This window comes from Dromaius novaehollandiae, chromosome 1, assembly GCF_036370855.1.
Source record: "Dromaius novaehollandiae isolate bDroNov1 chromosome 1, bDroNov1.hap1, whole genome shotgun sequence".
NCBI lineage: Eukaryota > Metazoa > Chordata > Aves > Casuariiformes > Dromaiidae > Dromaius > Dromaius novaehollandiae.
The window spans coordinates 145,746,430-145,768,105 of NC_088098.1; the positions used below are offsets into that span (position 1 = coordinate 145,746,430).

The 21,676-nt window shown below is 54.1% G+C and overlaps 2 protein-coding genes and 1 long non-coding RNA gene across 4 annotated transcripts; 1 reads left to right on the forward strand and 2 right to left on the reverse strand.

Moving 5' to 3' along the window:
• Window positions 1-676: 676 nt before the first annotated feature.
• Window positions 677-5,723, forward strand: LOC135324750 (uncharacterized). Of its 2 annotated transcripts, XM_064501629.1 has the most exons (10): window positions 677-1,295; window positions 1,561-1,632; window positions 2,321-2,392; window positions 2,485-2,523; window positions 2,715-2,774; window positions 3,139-3,210; window positions 3,714-3,785; window positions 4,693-4,764; window positions 5,176-5,323; window positions 5,506-5,723. In XM_064501629.1, exons 1-10 carry the CDS (start codon window positions 1,178-1,180, stop codon window positions 5,702-5,704), a joined length of 924 nt encoding a protein of 307 aa, XP_064357699.1. In that variant the 5' UTR covers window positions 677-1,177; the 3' UTR covers window positions 5,705-5,723. The 2 variants fall into 2 exon arrangements, with proteins under 2 accessions (XP_064357699.1, XP_064357707.1); XM_064501637.1 differs by lacking the exon at window positions 5,176-5,323.
• Window positions 5,724-14,824: 9,101 nt separating this feature from the next.
• LOC135327470 (uncharacterized) lies at window positions 14,825-18,568 on the reverse strand. Its single transcript, XM_064506317.1, has 9 exons — window positions 18,548-18,568; window positions 18,347-18,473; window positions 18,216-18,254; window positions 17,947-18,006; window positions 17,511-17,582; window positions 16,936-17,007; window positions 15,957-16,028; window positions 15,377-15,524; window positions 14,825-15,182 (listed from the first exon to the last, which is right to left on the reverse strand). The coding sequence occupies exons 1-9, from the start codon at window positions 18,566-18,568 to the stop codon at window positions 14,825-14,827; spliced, it is 969 nt and encodes a 322-aa protein (XP_064362387.1).
• A 230-nt stretch (window positions 18,569-18,798) lies between these two features.
• Window positions 18,799-20,237, reverse strand: LOC135329840 (uncharacterized). Its single transcript, XR_010391521.1, has 3 exons — window positions 19,617-20,237; window positions 19,286-19,351; window positions 18,799-18,863 (listed from the first exon to the last, which is right to left on the reverse strand). It is a non-coding gene; the product is annotated as an uncharacterized LOC135329840 (long non-coding RNA).
• Window positions 20,238-21,676: the final 1,439 nt, after the last annotated feature.

The following is a 21,676-nucleotide window of genomic DNA, read 5'->3' on the forward strand; positions in this document are numbered from 1 at the left end:
AGTAGCATTTATACAAACACACTGCAAGGTTTGCAACTTTCCCTTTTACACTGATTGGGTAGTAATTTACAGACAATTATAATACTGCTTACACACCATTTTACCACTACGCATGCTCCGGGGAGGGGTCTTCACCCAGGTGGTGCAGGGCTTTTTGACCTGTGGGCGTGATTTTTTGTATTACATGGAGGACAGGTCAGTTAGGGATACATGAACTCTTTTGCCAAACTGGCAATACATAGCTAGAAATAAAACATTTTGATGTAATGTTTCTTTAGGGCTTTAGCAGTTCCAGGATGTCCTGGGTTAAAGAATGCTGCTTCTCCGAAAACAGAGAGTGCGCTTCTCCTAATCTGCCTCCTTTAAAGAGCAGGAACCTTCTTCCTGAGCTTCCAGGGTTGTCTTGTAAGAGGAGCACTCGGGGCAAGGCCCAGGACCAGGAGAGCTCTGCTTGCTTTGGGTGCTGCGCAAAGCCCAAGGAGGCCTGAAATGTTGGTCCCAAAGCAAAGGGGGCAGAGGGAGTGGTGCCAGCAAGAATGGAGGACTCTGAATCCCAGCTGGACGGGGGCTGAGAGATGGGGCACAGGCTTGGCACTGGAGCCCCCCCACTTGTCAGCAGCTGCCCCTGGGCCAGCTCCAGAAGGGCAGAGCTGCAGCTGGCGCTGGCGCTGGAGCAGAGCGGCTGCAGCGGGGGCGGGAAGGAGAGCAGCGAGCGAGGCCGGATCCGGCAGGCGCTGGCGCGGAGCTGCCGAGCAGCGAGGCGAGCGCAGGGCCGCGAGCGTGTGGGCAGAGAGCCGGGCTGCCCCCGAGGGGCTCCTCGAGGGCGGCAGCAGCACCCCCGGCCGCCAGCATGCCCGGACTGCCCGCACAGGGCGGCGCCGGCGCCGGCGCGCGGAGGGAGCGCGGGCCGCGGCGGGGGTGCGCGGCCCCCTGCGCCCCCGCGGAGGCGCGCGGAGGGCGCCCCTGAGCTCACAGAGGGGCCGCGCGCTGCGCTGCGCTGCGCTGCGCAGTGTTGCGTTGTGCTGCGTTGTGCTGCGGGGCAGTGCGGTGTTTTGCGCTGCGCTGCGTTGGGCTGCGGGGCGGTGCAGTGCGTTGTGCCGCGCCGCGTTCCGCAGACGCCGCTCCGCGCGCGTTGCTCGAGGGCGCCGGCGGCGGGCGGCTGCTGGCGGCGGGCAGCATGGTGCGAGCGCGGGGGGCGTCCGGCCCCGGGTGCCGCCTGCTGCTGCTGCTCGGCCTCCTGGCGGCCCTGCGTGCCCGGGACAGCCGGGCTGCTCCGCGGGCAGCGCCGGGCCCAGGTAGGGCGGGCGGGCGGGCGGGCGGCGACGGAGGCAGCCTGGGGGCCGCGGGGCCGGCTGGCGAGCGGCCGGGGCGACCGGAAGCGCTGTCGGGCTGCGGGGCGGCGGGGGCCGGGGGCCGGGAGCCGGGAGCGGCTCGGCGAGGCTTGTGGGGCCGCGGGGAGGGGGGTGCGCTGGGGGCGCCGGGGTCTGGGGGCGAGAGCTGTGCCTGGAGCAGCGCCTGGCGCTGGGTGACGGGAGCTGTTGTCCCCGCGGGTGGTTCCAGCGGTGGCTGCTGGTGATGGCGATGCTGGTGCTTGGCCGGATGCCCGTGTTGAGCCTCGTGGACAAGCTGGAGGTGAGTCCTCAGGGGACCTTCCCTTCCCTGGCAAGACCAGAAGCATGCCTTTCCTGCCGCCGCTTTGGCCTTTCGGTGGCCGGGGAGCTCTTGTGCCCGCGCAGGGTAAACGATCTTTCGTGTCATCTGGTGCTGAGAGTTGCCCCTTTGCAGAGTGCTGTCCGTTAGAGAGCTCCCTGCAAGAAGGTGCCGAGGGCCTGTGTGTTTGTCCTGGGGGTGCTTGGGGCCTGTGGTATAGCGCCTGGATGCAGGATTGGGAGAGCTGCCAGATCCCAGCCAACAGGTCCCCCCCGGCTCCTCTGCACTTGTGAGGCTCTCGACCCACATGTGTGACCTGGGGAAGGCTTCCGAGATCTGCACTGGGAGCTTTGGCGCGCAAAGCACTTGCCGAGTCCCCTGAGCCTGTGCTGCTTCCAGTGCCTGCTGCAAAGCCAGGGGACATGATGGGGTTGAGCCTACAGCTTGTGTGAAGTCCAGGGCACCCTTTCCCCCAGCAGCTCCATGCCCGCTGAGATTTATGCCCCTATGGTGGCACTGCAGGCACCTGCTAAGTGCTCGCCAGATGCACCTGAGTGGAAGTGTGGTGTAATTTTATGTTCCCTGTCGTTCACCACCATTCGAATCAGAAGAAGAGTGTGGAAATATGTACCGAGAACTGCTATGTGAACCCACGTGTGTTTGGTTACAGATGAGGCTGTGGTTGAAGGTTATCCCGGTTCTCGCCTGGATCCCGTTGTTGAGGCTCGGGGTCTTCCCAGGCGTATGTAGTCACCTTTTCCTTACCTGCAAGAATAAGAACGTCCTTTGTAGTATGTAGTTCATGTGCAACTGTACATGGTGCTTCCTCTTCAGGTGGTCCAAGAGTTGTTGAGCCTCGCAGGGATGCCAGGGGTAAGTTGTGAGCATTCCTTTACTTTGAGAGCTGCCAGGTGCCAGGCAAAAGGTGACACCTGTCACCTTTGAGACTCTCGACCTGCAAATATGTCCCACGTCATTGCCTGGCCCCCCTTCCGTTCAGTGCAACTGCTGTGTGGAGAAGGAAACCTTGTCACCAATGCGTTCGGTTTGTGCTCTGCCTATAGGCGATGGTTACCGAACTTTTCGGCAGTATCCAGTTCTCGTGCCTCGGGAGGATCCCTGGGGTAAGTAGTCAAGGTTTATTCACTTGACAGAATAAGCTTTTACCTTTGAAAATGTTCTTCATATGGCACAGACCTGAGTAAGTCCTTGGCTGCTGCTCAGACACTCCCAAGAGTAGAGTGGGACTTGGGAGGCTGTCAGCTATCTGCCGCGGTGTGCTTTTCCTTGGGAAGGCTTTGTGCTGCTTGCAGTGCCTACTGCAAAGGCCACAGGCTTGTTGGGGTGGAGTTACAGCTTGCGTGAACTCCAGGGCATCCTTTCCCCCAGCAGCTCTGTGCAGGCTTCAGTTTGTACCCGTACAAATCTGCAGAAGTATATGGCAACATATATATAACGGGAACTGTTCCCATGTGTGTTTGGTTGAAGCTGTGGCCGTAGCGGATGGAGATCCCTCTTCTGCTCTGGAGCCTGGACTGGCGACTCCGGGACATCCTGGAGGTGAGCAGTCAGCAGATATTCAGCTGAAAAAATAAGCATTTCTTTTCTCGCTTTGTTGTGCCCTCCGGATGATGCCAAGGTCTGCAACAGCCGTGCCCTGCTGGCAGGCCAGAGAAAGAGTTAGGGGTAGCGCTGGTTGAGTCTTGCACTGGCCAGTGGGCTTCTGTGCATGAGGAATGTAAACAACCCTTGTTGTCCTCCGGTGCTAAAGGTTCCCAGTTTGTAGAGTTCTGGCTTCCTTGGTGTACGTTAGAGACCTCCCCAGAAGAAAGCACCAAGGGGCTGCGTGTTTGTCCTGGGGGTGCTTGCGGGGTGTTGGATAGTGCATTGACGGAGGATTTGGAGAGGCGCCAGGTCCCAGGCAGCAAGTGTCCCTGGCCCTCCTGCAGCTGGGAGACTCTCAACCTGCGTGCGTGTCCCCATTCCCCTTCCCGTCACTGCAGTTCACTTCTGCAGAAGAGTGTGGCAACCTGTAATGAAAACTTGTCTGTGTTTGCTTACAGGTGTTCCTGTAGGCAGTGGCCTCCCAGCTTCTCATCTGGATGCCATTGTTGTGCCTCAGGGGCATGCCAGGGGTAAGTGGTCAGGATTGATTCCCTTCCAGGAATGAGCAGGATTTTTCACTATTTGATTCGTGGGCCATGTAGCTTACGTCCTTGGCCGACGCTGCTAGATGCAAAAGAGCCAAGAGGGATTTGGGAGGGCTTCAGCGATGTGTCCCAGGGTGCTTGGTGTGGCCAAGTGGTGTTTGCTAGCTGCTTCGACCTTGTGCTTCTTCCAGTGCCTGCAGCAAAGGCAGCAGGCTTCTTGGGATTGAGTTTAGAGCTTGTGTGAAGTCCAGGATGTCCTTTCCCCGAGCAGCTCCCTGCAAGCTTCCCTTGGTATCCAGATGGTGCCTGTGCAGGCACCCGGTGAGCATTTGCAAAATGCCCAGGAGTGGAAGGGCGAGACAAGTGTCTTGGTGTAATTAGAGGTCCCACGCTCGTTCGCTGCCGTTCCAATCTGAAGAAGCCTACGGAAGGTACTAGGGCATCAGAAGTGTTCTAAAACAAGGCGAGAGCGGCTTTCTGAAGATGACTTTTGTCTCTGGTGTGTGGAGATGATATGCACATCTCTGACATGCTAATTAAACAAACCTTTGTGGGTCCTGTGAGATAGCCTCACTTCCCACACCACGCAGCTCCCAGGGATTTCGGAGCTTTGCCATGTGGGGACTGAGGCGGTTTTGACCCCACTGAGCACATGTTAACAAACACGACTCCTAATCCACTCGATCTCCTGCCGTGTCCGCATCTCAGAACTTGCAGGGAATCCCTCGAGGCCCTAAGCACAAAAGGTGCACCGAGTGGGATCCCTGCTGTGAAAGGAGGCTCAAAGCGATGCCCTGATTCAGGGGTCGGGCAGGAGGGAAGCTTGTCCGTCCTTCTGCATGCTGTGTGCCCGAGCAGTGCTGAGGCTTTCCCTCTCTCTGATTCTTCATAGAGCTTCCAAGCGTGTCACAGCCTGGAGAAGCCCCCCACGGCAGGAAATACTCCTTTTTTCCAGTGCACCGAGGTACTGAGCAGTCTTACGGGGATGCCTAAGTGAGAGATGAGTCCTGGAAACGTGGAGCATGCGAGTTGTGTTTGGAAGAGCAGAGGGCAGAGGAAGGGGAGGTGGCGCCTGTGTGGGAGAAAAGGCAAAGGGAGAGAGCCAGGTTCAGGTGTCTCCTTGGCCCCCTCTGCCTGCTGGCCTGGGGAGCGCCGCCAGCACAGTTTGGGGTAGCGCTGGTTCAGACTTTCACCGGCCAGTGGGCTCTTGCCCATGAGAAGTGTCGATGAACTTTCTTGTCCGCCAGTGCCAAGAGGCCAGGATCAGTGACAGTAACAACACGGGATGTAAAATTGCCTGGGAATCCCAACCACACACTGAGATTATCAGTCCTGCAGAACCCAGGGATGTATGGGATTGTCTCCTTTCCTCCAGGTCTTGGTGGTGGCAAAGATGCCGAGGCTGCAGCTCCTAAAGGCCGACAAAAGCAGCGTTTGGTCCTGAGCGTTGCAGTCTCAGGTTCCGCACTGTTTGTCGTAGTGCTGACATGTATAGTCGCTTTCTGGCTGAGGAAGAGAAAACAGTGAGTTGTTCTTTTCCAACGTTCTTTCTATTTTCTGTGTTTTAGCAACAAAGCATGTGTAGGGATAGTGTTGTGGAGTGCCTGGTGAGCTGTTGAGAGGACTCTGTTGAGACGTCTGCTGTAAGCTTTCTTACGCGGACTCAGTGAGTGCTCTTTCCTGAAAGCCATTCTCGTTGTTGCAGAGAAGCGGTACCAGCTAATCCTGCCGCTACCTCCAGCAGACAAGAGCCCAGTATGGAGGAAGGCAGAGCACAGCCAGGAAGCGAAAGAAAAAAGGATGAGTTTACTCTAGAAAATGAAAATCTGAACAACAACTCCAGTCGACTTCCGGGGCCTATCCCAAACAGAATAAAATACATATTCATAATCCAAAGAGAATAAAAAACCTGTTGGGCTAAAATGGTGCGAGTCCTTGGCTGTTGTGGTCCTTTGTGTCTGGGTGTAATGGACAGCGCTTACAGCAGGGTTGGATGAGGGAGAGGAGCTGTCAGGGAGTTGCCCTGCATCAAGGGCTGCCCTCGGTCGCCTCATCACTGTAGTTTCCCAGCTCGGGCTGTCCTTAAGGTTTCATTCATCTGAAAGGGGGAGTGCAGATGAGCCTTGGAGTGCAAGTGAACTCCCTGGGAGTGCTCCGCTGAATCCTGGTGGATTTGGTGACCGAGAGGGGAAGGAGGTGCTGTGAAGGATGGCCATGCAGCTCTGAGCAATGAGTTAGAGGAGTGCTAAAGTGAGACCAGAGGCTGCTGGGGGTTAGTGCAATGGTCCTCTGTGCGCAGGAGCTGAACGTCTCCAAGTAGAGAAAAGGGAGAGGGGGCTGGTTGGGAAAGGGAGCAAAATGGACTGAGATAGGAAGAACAGTACTGGCCTTAAAAATGTCACAAAAGGTAATCAAAAGACCCACAGAAATGGCATTGCTCTGCTCCCAAACACTCAAGCCATGAATAATAGAGGTAAGGCAGAAAAGGGAATGCAGTCCTATTTGGAGGAAAGCCCAGGATCCTCTGTGCTGTCTTTCGAGGGGGCCCAGGTGGACTCTTACATTTCCAGAGGAACACAGGCAAACAGTTGCCATCTCTGAAAACATTTGTCACCCCTATTGCCAGCTTGCAGGAGAGGGCGAGGAGTAAAGGCCCTTGTAGGATCCAATAGGAAGGCCATGGCAGGAAGGTGCAGCCCCAGCACCTGCAGTGTCCCTGGGGAAGCTCACAGAGCCCTGAGAAACCTGGTGAGGGAAGGGCATAGGAGAGGAAAGGCAAGCAGTGAGATTTGCGCATGTTTCTTAGGGGGCCCAGCAACCCTTTGCCTCTGGGATCGGAAGAACCAGCTCCTCCCTCTTCCCTGCATGTTCATCAAGTGCTGCAGGATTTGCCCTGCGCGCTGCACTAAGGGACAGGCATTCAAGCGGCAGTTTCATTTTCCTCTCGACCTTTGTCCAATACCATTCTCTTCTCCTCAGGGGCAAGCAAAGTATTTAAAAGCACCTGTAAATCCTGCCAGTCTGGATTATGATTCGCAATTATCATTTTTAGGGATCGATACATCTTTTCTGGATTTTCTCGGTATGACCCGGCAGTCTCCCCTCACAAGGCTCAGCCAGTTAAGGAATAGGAACACCACTCCCGAGAGCAGCACTTCTCACAGGAAGATGTTCAGGCACTGGGTCTCAAAGCACAACCCGCCCAAACTAAGGAAATCCTTCCCGCGCTGGCTGTGAGCTGGCAGGCAGAGGTGGTTGCGGTGGCTCCTCAGCACAACGAGAGGCAAGGGGAGGAAGGAGCTCAGGGTTATGACACTGCAGGAGCCGTCCAGAAACACAGAAGCCAAAGCCTAATTCTGCCACAGGCTCCTGGAGAGGTGAGGGAAACTCCCACCTCCTCAGCAGCTGGCTGAGAAATGCCCCCGATGCCACCACTTCTAAAGCAGAGGCTTTAACACAGGAACTCCCAGCGCGAGGCCACCGAGAGAGTGTGGCCAGAAGAAGGGCTACTTGCAACGCCTCGCACATCCCAATGCCCGTGCTTTTCAGACTTCAGAGCTGCACTATCGCCCTGCCATAAACCGAAGAGCAAAAGCAAGCCTCAAGCTATAATGGGCAGAGCTGTGCAGGATGTGGGCTCCTCCAGCACACCCAGCTCAGCCTTTTAAGGAGAGCTCCCATGGCTCCCCAGATGGGTGCTGCAGGGCAACGGCCCCTGCACCACCACCCACAACCTCCCAGGCCAGCCCCACAATGCACACTTCCGTTAAGCTGAGAACTCAGTAAATTGATGTTCCTTTGGAAAAACCTGGATCTAGTTCTATTTGTAGACAGCTCATCCTGCTACCTGCATGGACAAGGACGAACTGGGTATGCTGTAGTCAGCCAGGAATGAGTAATAGAGGCCAAACTGCTTCCCACACGAAAGAATGCGCAAGGAGCAGAACTAGTAGAACTGACTCTCGATATGCCTTTTGAAAAGAACGAGGATTTTTTTAAATGTCATCAGGAAAGAAAACAGCTAGTGGAGAAGAAATATGTAATTGGCTGGAAGCAGTCCAAAGGCCCAAAGAAATTGCTGTAATACACTGCCCAGCCCATCCTAAAGACACTACAGAAATCAGTAAAGGAAATGCTTTAGCTGACGCCACTGCAAAGGCTGCAGCCCAACAACCTCTGAGAGGACGTATGGTGGCAGTTCCAATGATGAACCAAAGTGAATGGCCAAATGTAATATACCCCAGAACCATGTATGAAAAGGTCTGCTCCGTGGAAGAGAAGAAACAATAGGAATAGTGGGAAGCAGAGCAAAATGATGATGGAATATGGACAATTGGAGGAAAACCAATTCTACCAAAAAAAAGAAAAGAAAAAAAGTAATTCCTACAGCTAGGTGGTTTCACAAGAAAGCTCACGGGGGAGCAGAGGCGGTAGCTAAGCAAGTACAGAAGGTCCTGGCCAGTGCAGGAATTTACGTGGCTGCGAAAAGAAGAAGCAATAGCTGCCCAGCCTGCCAAAAGTTCTCAAGCAACAAACCAAGCTCAGAGTTAGGGGGACGACCGTGGGCCTGCTTCCCTTTTCAAAGGCTACCAATAGATTACGCAGATATGCCTTCCACCGATGGGTACAAACACTTGTTAGTGATGGTAGATCAGTTATCAGGCTGGGTAGAAGCTTTCCCAACAAGAAAGGCCGACGCAGGGGGAGGAGTAAAAGCCTTACTGAAAGAAATCATACGCAGGTATGGGGTTCCAGAAGCCATTGATTCAGACAGGGGCGCTCATTCTACGGCAGACATAGTCAATCAGTTATATAAATTCCTAGGAATAGAGAGAAACCTACCTACTCCCTACCACCCACAGTCTTCAGGAGAGGTCAAAAGAATGAAGAGGACATTACAAGAAAAAATTGCAAAGGTATGCACACGCAGTGGCCTAAAATGGCCAGAAGCCCTAAACTTAGCTCTGTGGGACGTATGAAATGCTCCACAACTACCTCTAGGACTACCACCAGCAGAAATTCTCTGTGGGAGACCTTTAGCTACACGAGGGACTTCTATTCCAGCTAAGAGCAGCCTGTTAGACAGAGAGGAACGACTAACCCAGTGTGTTCTAAGTATGCAAAAAGGGGTTTGAAAAATCTTAAAAAATATGCTCAGTGGTATCAATCCACATCACCTGAAATACAAGTGCCTAGTATACAGCCTGGGGATGAAGTTTTAGTTAAAGTATTTTTAGGAAAATCCCAGTTAGAACCTAAATGGGACAGGCCCTATACTGTCATACTATGTTCTTATTTTGGTGATGAACTGTACTTGTATATATTGGGAAAGGCTGTGTATGTATGAGAATCCTTTGTAGTCTTATATTCATAGAGAACATTGCTGTAAATACAAGTAATCACTCAAATATTTGTGTTGGTAACTTTACCAAAATTATGCGATGCGACTTTAATTATACAGCTCCTGGTACATCTTATCCACTGTTACAATCTAATTGCACATTGAGTTAAGTAAGATTGACTGCCTACCCCCAGCGGGATGAATCTTACATTGGTGGAGAAACTGCTGCAACATGATGACCTGCGTCAACTGCCAGAACGCATCCAAAACAATGGACAGAAAATTCTAGTCACCGCTCATCATGATACGGAAGAGATACAGGACATCTTGGAAAGGATGAAGCAGGACAGAGCACATCATGGGTGGGAAACTCTTCTGGGATGTCACCAACTGCAACAGGGATTCATACTCACCCGTTGCGCCCAGGAGTAGTTGTGTTAAGTTTAACCATGTTATGCCTATTACTTATGATCATATTGTACATTAGATTATGGAAAGTGACAGCATGCCTTGCAAGCCTTTGAGAACTCTGTCTAAAGTATTAGCAGGGATGCTTAATAGAAACAAAGGGAGGACTGTTAAAAAATATTGAGCTGGAACTGTCTAGAGGTAACCACTTAGCACAACTTATATAAACCTTGCTTAGCATGAGTAGCTAAATTTGCTGAAGCCTTAGGCTGCTCTCAGATAACATGAGGAACTTTCATCTAGTCCAGTAAGGAAGGGCCCCAGGACCAGTTCAAGGTGGAAAGATAAGGAAGCTTACGAGGAAGGTAAGTCCATCAGCAGAAGCTGCCACAGTAAAGATAAGGAAAGCCAGGCTGCCTAGAGACAGCAGTGGGACCCACTGAAGAACAGGAAGTCCCCAGAACCAAATATGATGATTGGTCTGAAGCTTTGCATGAGGGGTGGGGAGCTTAGATTGTGAGGGTATAATTGCCCAGGGATTTCTTAGTTCAGGGTGCCTCTTGGGAGGCAGCCAGCTTGAGCTGTAATTCCTGCACGTCCATCATTAAATTGTATTGAATTTGCTTTGATTTGGCTCCGAACTTCTCAGCGGCAACCTATGGTCGGACCCTGTTATGGTGGCCGGCGAGCGTAGTTTTCATAGCAGTGTGTGCTTTGAAGAGCTGGGACAGTTGCGGTTTAGTCAAGTGATGGCTTGTAGTCTTAGCAAGAAGGTATTGGCCTGGACGTGTCTCTCTGAGAGAGAGGTGAGTGTTGGCGGCCCGGGTGATCAGGGCAACATCACCTTTGGGAAGGGCAGGAAAGAGAACGGACGGGCAGGGAGTTTCCTCCATTCTTCATGTCTTCTGGTAGGTTTGGGATTCATGGGCTGTGGTGGAGCAGCAGAGCTGAGTCTGCCCAGCCACCTCCCCCTGCGTTTCCCAGCAGAAGCACTGACCCTGTGTCTCAAGCACAAGCTCTTCTGTTCCAAGTCCATGGATTCCATTTCCTCCTGTCCATTCAAGGTGATGTCGAGTGATTTCCGAGCTGCAAAAGCTTGGGTGCAGGGGAGGCAGGGAAGGTCTGCGAGGAAAGAGTCAGTGGCCCAGAAGAATGTGCACAGGCAGGGAGGCAGCTTTCTGCAAACGGCATTTCTGTCTTTACTCATGTTTTGGCTCGTGTGTCCCCCGGCTCCTACAGTGACATCAGAGGAGCGTGAAGGGCTCCGTTGTGCAAGCCTGGACGTAACTAGCATGCAGGGGGGTTCTGTCGGTTCCCAGGCTCTGATGTGAATTGTCCTCCTGGACACGAGTTTAATATGCCCGAGGTGCAAGTACGTCTCTTCCTGCAGGACCAAAGTTTCCAATGGCAAGGAGGTGGCTTTGGAACAAAGCCTGGACATGCAGGCACTGGCACAGTATTTGTTTCTTCTCAGAGCTTGTTGCTTCCTTCTTTGCAGAGTCCAAGGCTGCTCTTCAGCTCTGAGGTACTTTGCTGTGGGCTTTGTTAGACCTGAGGAGGCAAAGAACGCCTCTGCCTCTGGAGGGGGCTGGGAAAGAGGCTCTTGTGGAGTCTGCTGTGATTCACAGGGCTGGTCTGTGGGACTTCATGGCATGACTCCGTTTCCTTCCTCTTCCTGGGAAATGCCATTTCCTCTCCTGTCATTTCTCTGTCCCCAATGAGTGCTTCACTGACTCCAAGCCAGTGTTTTTGGGTGTTCTGCCTTGCGGACTCCTTTGAGGCGAGGGAGCAGGTAACCAATTTTCCTCGTCCCAGAGTTTTCAAGCAGGAACCATCTCCCATTGTTAGGGACTTGTTTTTTCCTCGAAGGCAGTTTGGTCTGCGTTCCTATTTCCCCATGCCGGGAGGCATTTCTTCTGCTTTGCCGTGGAGCAGCTGTTTGCAGATAACAGCTCTGTTGTTCACCACCTTCTGTTTTGGCTGCATGTTCAACAGCACGGGTGTTTAGGATGCTGGCCAGGCCCTTGTGGCTCTTGCTGGCTGAAGGAGGCCAGCGTGGCTTCTCTGGGTGTGTGCCCCCGAGAAAGGGGAGTGTGTGGGCAAAGACATGTGCTGCCTTGCATGAAAGCACAGAATTGCTTCTGTAGCAGTCTCAGTGCTCGCCTACAGTGGTGCAGTCACTTTGGCAGCTGTCCAGAGAGAGGACTTCCTCTCCCCAGACATCTGCCTACTTCCAGAACATTTACTATCTGCATACCAGAGAGTTAGGCCATTGACGGTTATCTTGGCACTACCCTTCTGCAACAGAGACATCCTCTTCTGTAGGTGAGCAGCAGAGACGGAGTCACAAATGCCCCAGTCCTGTCACACTTGCCCTCCAACTTCGCCTCGGGGCTTTCTCAGAACAGCTGCTCAAACTCCGTCTAAAACCATTTCAGTTCAGCAGTCCTGTGTTATGTATCCCTACTGCTTGTCCGTGGGAAGTATGGTGCTGGAGTGAGACTCACCTGCTGGGTTACCCTCAGATTGCTCTCTTCCTATGAAGAATGTGCAAACAAGTCCTGCAACTTGCCCTTGTAAAGGCTTTGTAAAGCTCATTAACACACCTTGAATAGTCTCATGTGCTGCACAGGTGCTGAGTGGACTGAGAGCTGCAGTAGCAGAGGCTTCGTGGACTGAGAGCTGCAATAGCAGAGGCTTTGTGTTTGGCTCGCTCTGGCGATGCTTGGCTTGTGTGAACATGGTGGTTTAGCCAGGGGCCTCTGTGGGCCCAGCGAGTCTCTTGCATCATATGATGCTGCCGCTCTTCCTCCTTTGGTCTCTCTGTAGGGCTAAGGGGTGTAAGTGCATCCCAAGAGGAAGAGGCGAGCAGGAGGAGGAAAGCACGTCAAGAACCCATGCTCTGCATGTGCACACAGCTGCCAAAACTTGCTCACTTCTGCCAGGTGCCCCTCAGAATTTTTTTTTTTCCTTCTAAATGGCTGATGAGTAGGTGTAACTTCTGGGGCTTCATGTTTTGCTGCTCTGTTCAGTAGTCTGTAGGCACTAGTCCTCAACAGGCAATAAGTTTAGTGACCGTGTCTAGCTAGGTGTGTCTGGGTGGAGGATGGATGAGCTACACATCCCGTCTCTGGAAAGCTGCTCGTTCACAGTAGAGGAGAACTACTGCGAGAGTGCTACGGACAGCTGTTTAGTCTTCCCATGGGAGACCAAGCGCTTGTTCCCCTGCCAGAGGGGACAGTCTCTTCATTCAAGTGTCCGTCTTCTCCCCACAGGGAAAGCAATAGGCACGTTTTGGTGTAATCTGGCGAGAAAAAGCACATTCCCACTGCATTCCATTTGTTTTCCTAGCCTTTGCAAGTCATTGCTGTTAAGGACATGCAGAGAGAGTCCTTTTTTTCCAGGACCTCCTGCTTATTTCGGAGGACCCAGAAAGGGGCGATGGGGGAGCTGCTGGGGTGTCGTGCACAGAGTGCCTTCTTTGAGGGGCCTTCTTCTCCTGTTGTCCTGTACCTCTCATTCCAAAGTTCCCATTCCCCAGTGCAATCAGCTCCTAGCATGCCAGAAAGAAAGAGAGGAGGGTCACAGCCGTATGTGCCACAGCAGCCTTTTGGGAGTTGAGCCCAGGTCCACCGGAAAGCAAAACCCTCCCCAGAGCTCACCTCTGGACCTTCATGCGGGAGAAATTGGGGGTGCCTTGTGAATCATAACCTTCTTCAGAACCTCCCTGCACAATGCCCCCAACAGAGCAGGCCTTTTACCTTCTCTGGGAGCTGTTGCCTGCAGTAATAAATCCTGCCAGCGACATTTTGAATGGTACTAATACTGCGCTTGACCTGGAGCTCTTGGGGCTGCTTTCAGCCCTTTCTCATCCCTCTTTGCATTGCACCTTGTCTGGGCACAGTGATCTCAGAGCATTAGAGTGGCAACTCAGCACCTGCTCAGCATGCGCACAGCACTTCGCAGCACTTCTGTCAGGCCATTTGCACCATCAGATCTGCTTCTCCGCTTCTTGCCTGTAAATTAATGGCCAGTCCCTCCCTGGGCAGCCTCTGTCATGTCTCTCTCTCTGGCATCAGGGGTGTTTCTCAACCAGCCACTGAGGAGGTGGGATTTTCCCCCGCCTCTCCAGGAGCCTGTGGCAGAATTAGGCTTTGGCTTCTGTGTTTCTGGAGGCCTCCTGCTGCTCTCGGGAGTGGTGTGTTCCTAGGCCTTGCTTGGCTGAGCCTCGTGAGAGGAAAATGAAACTGCCGCTTGAATGCCTGTCCCTTAGTGCAGCGCGCAGGGCAAATCCTGCAGCACTTGATGAACATGCAGGGAAGAGGGAGGAGCTGGTTCTTCCGATCCCAGAGGCAAAGGGTTGCTGGGCCCCCTAAGAAACATGCGCAAATCTCACTGCTTGCCTTTCCTCTCCTATGCCCTTCCCTCACCAGGTTTCTCAGGGCTCTGTGAGCTTCCCCAGGGACACTGCAGGTGCTGGGGCTGCACCTTCCTGCCATGGCCTTCCTATTGGATCCTACAAGGGCCTTTACTCCTCGCCCTCTCCTGCAAGCTGGCAATAGGGGTGACATGTTTTCAGAGGTGGCAACTGTTTGCCTGTGATCCTCTGGAAAGGTAAGAGTCTACCTGGGCCCCGTTCAAAGAGAGCACATAGGATCCTGGGCTTTCCTCCAAATACAGCTGTATTCTCTTTTCTGCCTTACCGCTCGTATTCATGGTTTGAGTGTTTGGGAGCAGAGCAATGCCATTTCTGTGCGTCTTTGTGCCATTTTTAAGGCCAGTACTGTTCTTCCTATCACAGTCCATTTTGCTCTCTTGCCCAACCAGCCCCCTCTCCCTTTTCTCTACTTGAAGACATTCAGCTTCTGCGCACAGAGGACCATTGCGCGAACCCCCAGCAGCCTCTGGTCTCACTTTAGCACTCCTCTAACTCATTGCTCAGAGCTGCACAGCCATCCTTCACAGCACCTCCTTCCCCTCTCAGTCCCCAAATCCACCAGGATTCAGTGCAGCACTCCCAGTGAGTTCACGGATAACCATTTGCATGCCATGTCTCATCCACGCTCCCCCATTCGGATGAATGAAACCTTAATGACAGCCCAAGCTGGGAAACTACATTGATGATGGCACAGAGGGCAGCCCCTGAGGGAGGGCAACTCCCTGACAGCTCCTCTCACTCATCCAACCCTGCCGTAAGCGCTGCGCATTACACCCAGACACAGAGGACCAAAACAGCCAAGGACTCGCACCATTCTAGCCCACCATTTTTATTATTCTATTCGGAATATGCATCTGAAGTACAATATCCCTGTTGGTAATGAAAGCACATGCACTTGGAATGATCGGCTTGGGGTAAATCCCGGGGAATGCAGATATCTGAGGAAGAGTCATAATCACCATCTGAGGTGTTCTGGCATGTAGGCTGAAATGAACTTTCTGAATTTGTGGCATTAAATAACTGGGAAAGCTCTGTTGCAAAGTTCACCGGAAGGCGACTGGAGCTGCTGTTCAGATTTTCATTTTCTAGGGTGAGCTCATCCTTTTCGCTGTCACTCCCTGGTTTTGCTCTGCCTTCCTCTATGCTTGACTCCCCTCTGTTGGAGGCAGCGGCAGGGTTAGCTGGTACCGCTTCTCTGCAACAACGAGAATGGCTTTCAGGAAAGAGCACTCACTGCTAGGAAGGAAGAGTCTGCTTAGGAAAGCTAACAGCAGACGTCTCAACAGAGTCCTCTCAACAGCTCACCAGGCACTCCACAACACTATCCCTACACATGCTTTGTTGCTAAAACACAGAAAATAGAAAGAACGTTGGAAAAGAACAACTCACTGTTTTCTCTTCCTCAGCCAGAAAGCGACTATACATGTCAGCACTACGACAAACAGTGCGGAACCTGAGACTGCAACGCTCAGGACCAAACGCTGCTTTTGTCGGCCTTTAGGAGCTGCAGCCTCGGCATCTTTGCCACCACCAAGACCTGGAGGAAAGGAGACAATCCCATACATCCCTGGGTTCTGCAGGACTGATAATCTCAGTGTGTGGTTGGGATTCCCAGGCAATTTTACATCCCGTGTTGTTACTGTCACTAATTCTGGCCTCTTGGCACCGGTGGACAAGAAAGTTCATCGACACTTCTCACGGGCAAGAGCCCACTGGTCGGTGAAAGTCTGAACCAGTGCTACCCCAAACTGTGCTGGCGGCGCTCCCCAGGCCAGCAGGCAGAGCGGGCTCCTCTGTGTCTGCCTGTGGCCAAGGAGACACCTGAACCTGGCTCTCTCCCTTTGCCCTTTCTCCCACACAGGCACCACCTCCCCTTCCTCTGCCCTCTGCTCTTCCAAACACAACTCGCATGCTCCACGTTTCCAGGACTCATCTCTCACTTAGGCATCCCCGCAAGACTGCTCAGTACCTCGGTGCACTGGAAAAAAGGAGTATTTCCTGCCGTGGGGGGCTTCTCCAGGCTGTGACACGCTTGGAAGCTCTATGAAGAATCAGAGAGAGGGAAAGCCTCAGCACTGCTCGGGCACACAGCATGCAGAAGGACAGACAAGCTTCCCTCCTGCCCGACCCCTGAATCAGGGCATCGCTTTGGGCCTCCTTTCACAGCAGGGATCCCACTCGGTGCACCTTTTGTGCTTAGGGCCTCGAGGGATTCCCTGCAAGTTCTGAGATGCGGACACGGCAGGAGATCGAGTGGATTAGGAGTCGTGTTTGTTAACATGTGCTCAGTGGGGTCAAAACCGCCTCAGTCCCCACATGGCAAAGCTCCGAAATCCCTGGGAGCTGCGTGGTGTGGGAAGTGAGGCTATCTCACAGGACCCACAAAGGTTTGTTTAATTAGCATGTCAGAGATGTGCATATCATCTCCACACACCAGAGACAAAAGTCATCTTCAGAAAGCCGCTCTCGCCTTGTTTTAGAACACTTCTGATGCCCTAGTACCTTCCGTAGGCTTCTTCAGATTGGAACGGCAGCGAACGAGCGTGGGACCTCTAATTACACCAAGACACTTGTCTCGCCCTTCCACTCCTGGGCATTTTGCAAATGCTCACCGGGTGCCTGCACAGGCACCATCTGGATACCAAGGGAAGCTTGCAGGGAGCTGCTCGGGGAAAGGACATCCTGGACTTCACACAAGCTCTAAACTCAATCCCAAGAAGCCTGCTGCCTTTGCTGCAGGCACTGGAAGAAGCACAAGGTCGAAGCAGCTAGCAAACACCACTTGGCCACACCAAGCACCCTGGGACACATCGCTGAAGCCCTCCCAAATCCCTCTTGGCTCTTTTGCATCTAGCAGCGTCGGCCAAGGACGTAAGCTACATGGCCCACAAATCAAATAGTGAAAAATCCTGCTCATTCCTGGAAGGGAATCAATCCTGACCACTTACCCCTGGCATGCCCCTGAGGCACAACAATGGCATCCAGATGAGAAGCTGGGAGGCCACTGCCTACAGGAACACCTGTAAGCAAACACAGACAAGTTTTCATTACAGGTTGCCACACTCTTCTGCAGAAGTGAACTGCAGTGACGGGAAGGGGAATGGGGACACGCACGCAGGTTAAGAGTCTCCCAGCTGCAGGAGGGCCAGGGACACTTGCTGCCTGGGACCTGGCGCCTCTCCAAATCCTCCGTCAATGCACTATCCAACACCCCGCAAGCACCCCCAGGACAAACACGCAGCCCCTTGGTGCTTTCTTCTGGGGAGGTCTCTAACGTACACCAAGGAAGCCAGAACTCTACAAACTGGGAACCTTTAGCACCGGAGGACAACAAGGGTTGTTTACATTCCTCATGCACAGAAGCCCACTGGCCAGTGCAAGACTCAACCAGCGCTACCCCTAACTCTTTCTCTGGCCTGCCAGCAGGGCACGGCTGTTGCAGACCTTGGCATCATCCGGAGGGCACAACAAAGCGAGAAAAGAAATGCTTATTTTTTCAGCTGAATATCTGCTGACTGCTCACCTCCACGATGTCCCGGAGTCACCAGTCCAGGCTCCAGAGCAGAAGAGGGATCTCCATCCGCTACGGCCACAGCTTCAACCAAACACACATGGGAACAGTTCCCGTTATATATATGTTGCCATATACTTCTGCAGATTTGTACGGGTACAAACTGAAGCCTGCACAGAGCTGCTGGGGGAAAGGATGCCCTGGAGTTCACGCAAGCTGTAACTCCACCCCAACAAGCCTGTGGCCTTTGCAGTAGGCACTGCGAGCAGCACAAAGCCTTCCCAAGGAAAAGCACACCGCGGCAGATAGCTGACAGCCTCCCAAGTCCCACTCTACTCTTGGGAGTGTCTGAGCAGCAGCCAAGGACTTACTCAGGTCTGTGCCATATGAAGAACATTTTCAAAGGTAAAAGCTTATTCTGTCAAGTGAATAAAGCTTGACTACTTACCCCGGGGATCCTCCCGAGGCACGAGAACTGGATACCGCCAAAAAGTTCGGTAACCATCGCCTATAGGCAGAGCACAAACCGAACGCATTGGTGACAAGGTTTCCTTACAAATTGGTACAAATTGCTCCACACAGCAGTTGCACTGAACGGAAGGGGGGCCAGGCAATGACGTGGGACATATTTGCAGGTTGAGAGTCTCAAAGGTGACAGGCGTCACCTTTTGCCTGGCACCTGGCAGCTCTCAAAGTAAAGGAATGCTCACAACTTACCCCTGGCATCCCTGCGAGGCTCAACAACTCTTGGACCACCTGAAGAGGAAGCACGATGTACAACTGCACATGAACTACATACTACAAAGGACGTTCTTATTCTTGCAGGTAAGGAAAAGGTGACTACGTACGCCTGGGAAGACCCCGAGCCTCAACAACGGGATCCAGGCGAGAACTGGGATAACCTTCAACCACAGCCTCGTCTGTAACCAAACACACGTGGGAACAGTTCTCAGTACATACTTCCACATTCTTCTTCTGATTCGAATGGTGGTGAACAACAGGGAAAGGAAACAGGTGAACAGGGGGAAAGGGTGCCCTGGACTTCACACAAGCTGTAGGCTCAACCCCATCATGTCCCCTGGCTTTGCAGCAGGCACTGGAAGCAGCACAGCGTCAGAGCAGCTCACCAACAGCACTCTGCGTGCCAAAGCTCCCAGTGCAGATCTTGGAAGCCTTCCCAACTTCCCCTCTGCTCTTTTGTGGGTCTAGGAATTGGCCCAGGACTTAGTCAGTCCAACGTCACATGAACAAAATACCAAAAAGCAAAGGCTCCTTCTATGAAGTGAATCAACCTTGACCACTTACCCCTGGCATCCCTCTGATGCTCAAAAAGCAGATTCAGCTGAGAATCTGGAAGACCACTGCCTACAAGAACACAGACAAGCTGACATTACAGGCTGCAACATCCTCCTGCGGAAATCAAGCGCAGTGAAGAGAAGGGGACCACGGCAGCATGCACATGCAGGTGGAGAGACCCCTGCCGCAGAGGGAATGGGGAGACCTCCTGGCTGCCCCCTGGCACCTTTCAAAATCCCATCAAGGCGTGATCCCAGAGCCCCCAAGCACCCCCGGGACAAACACACAGGCCCTCGGCACCTTCTTGCAGGGAGCTCTCTAACGGACAGCACTCTGCAAAGGGGCAACCCTCAGCACCGGAGGACACGAAGGATCGTTTACCCTGCGCGGGCACAAGAGCTCCCCGGCCACCGAAAGGCCAAAGCGGCGGCAGGAAAGGCATGCTTCTGGTCTTGCCAGGGAAGGGAAGGTCAGGTCCCCCGAGGACTCACCTCCAGCATCTTCCCAAGCCTTCAGTCCTGCATCCGGCCAAGCACCAGCATCACCAGCAGCCACCGCTGGAACCACCCGCGGGGACAACAGCTCCCGTCACCCAGCGCCAGGCGCTGCTCCAGGCACAGCTCTCGCCCCCAGACCCCGGCGCCCCCAGCGCACCCCCCTCCCCGCGGCCCCACAAGCCTCGCCGAGCCGCTCCCGGCTCCCGGCCCCCGGCCCCCGCCGCCCCGCAGCCCGACAGCGCTTCCGGTCGCCCCGGCCGCTCGCCAGCCGGCCCCGCGGCCCCCAGGCTGCCTCCGTCGCCGCCCGCCCGCCCGCCCGCCCTACCTGGGCCCGGCGCTGCCCGCGGAGCAGCCCGGCTGTCCCGGGCACGCAGGGCCGCCAGGAGGCCGAGCAGCAGCAGCAGGCGGCACCCGGGGCCGGACGCCCCCCGCGCTCGCACCATGCTGCCCGCCGCCAGCAGCCGCCCGCCGCCGGCGCCCTCGAGCAACGCGCGCGGAGCGGCGTCTGCGGAACGCGGCGCGGCACAACGCACTGCACCGCCCCGCAGCCCAACGCAGCGCAGCGCAAAACACCGCACTGCCCCGCAGCACAACGCAGCACAACGCAACACTGCGCAGCGCAGCGCAGCGCAGCGCGCGGCCCCTCTGTGAGCTCAGGGGCGCCCTCCGCGCGCCTCCGCGGGGGCGCAGGGGGCCGCGCACCCCCGCCGCGGCCCGCGCTCCCTCCGCGCGCCGGCGCCGGCGCCGCCCTGTGCGGGCAGTCCGGGCATGCTGGCGGCCGGGGGTGCTGCTGCCGCCCTCGAGGAGCCCCTCGGGGGCAGCCCGGCTCTCTGCCCACACGCTCGCGGCCCTGCGCTCGCCTCGCTGCTCGGCAGCTCCGCGCCAGCGCCTGCCGGATCCGGCCTCGCTCGCTGCTCTCCTTCCCGCCCCCGCTGCAGCCGCTCTGCTCCAGCGCCAGCGCCAGCTGCAGCTCTGCCCTTCTGGAGCTGGCCCAGGGGCAGCTGCTGACAAGTGGGGGGGCTCCAGTGCCAAGCCTGTGCCCCATCTCTCAGCCCCCGTCCAGCTGGGATTCAGAGTCCTCCATTCTTGCTGGCACCACTCCCTCTGCCCCCTTTGCTTTGGGACCAACATTTCAGGCCTCCTTGGGCTTTGCGCAGCACCCGAAGCAAGCAGAGCTCTCCTGGTCCTGGGCCTTGCCCCGAGTGCTCCTCTTACAAGACAACCCTGGAAGCTCAGGAAGAAGGTTCCTGCTCTTTAAAGGAGGCAGATTAGGAGAAGCGCACTCTCTGTTTTCGGAGAAGCAGCATTCTTTAACCCAGGACATCCTGGAACTGCTAAAGCCCTAAAGAAACATTACATCAAAATGTTTTATTTCTAGCTATGTATTGCCAGTTTGGCAAAAGAGTTCATGTATCCCTAACTGACCTGTCCTCCATGTAATACAAAAAATCACGCCCACAGGTCAAAAAGCCCTGCACCACCCGGGTGAAGACCCCTCCCCGGAGCATGCGTAGTGGTAAAATGGTGTGTAAGCAGTATTATAATTGTCTGTAAATTACTACCCAATCAGTGTAAAAGGGAAAGTTGCAAACCTTGCAGTGTGTTTGTATAAATGCTACTTGAAAAGGCAGGGGGGTGTGCTTGATTTGTGGGAAACCACCGAGCCCCCAGGCTTGCGCACCTCTGAAACTGGAGGATGAGAAAAAATGGCCAGAAATGGGAACGCTGAACTATAATACAATTTTGCAACGTACATTGTTTTGCAGAAGACAGAAGAAATGGGATGAGGTCCCCTAGGTCGATTTGTTTTTCTCTTTGAGAAGCGATCATGGAACAAGAAAAAAATGTAAGCTGTTGGTCTCTGACTGAAATGTGTTAATGATGATGGAAGACAAAGAGAAAGTGCCTCAGTGTTGCTCTGCTGGTAGTATTGGGAAAAGTTATTTAAAAGTGGGCGATGAGGAAGAGGATGCACAGCTATTGGTCTCTCCGGAAAGAGATCAAGGTAGTGTCGATGGCAGAGATGAGGGAAGTGAGGCATTTAGCCCAACTGCAGGCAGAACTCGGGCTACTCGGGCTCAGCAAAACGCTGTGATTCAGGCCCCGCTGCGTCAAGCAGTGGGACCAGAGGGACCGCCTGTAGATGTGAAGGTGCCTTTTTCAACTCCAGATTTAATGAATTGGAAGGAGTCTGCTGGGTCATACCGAGAAAATCCAGAAAGGATGTATGGATCCTTTAAAATGATAATTGCGAATCATAACCCAGCCTGGCAGGATTTACAGGTGCTTTTAAATACTTTGTTTGCACCGGAGGAGAAGAGAATGGTATTGGACAAAACTTGAGAGGAAAATGAAAGGCAAAATGCTAGAGATGGAGCGAACCGT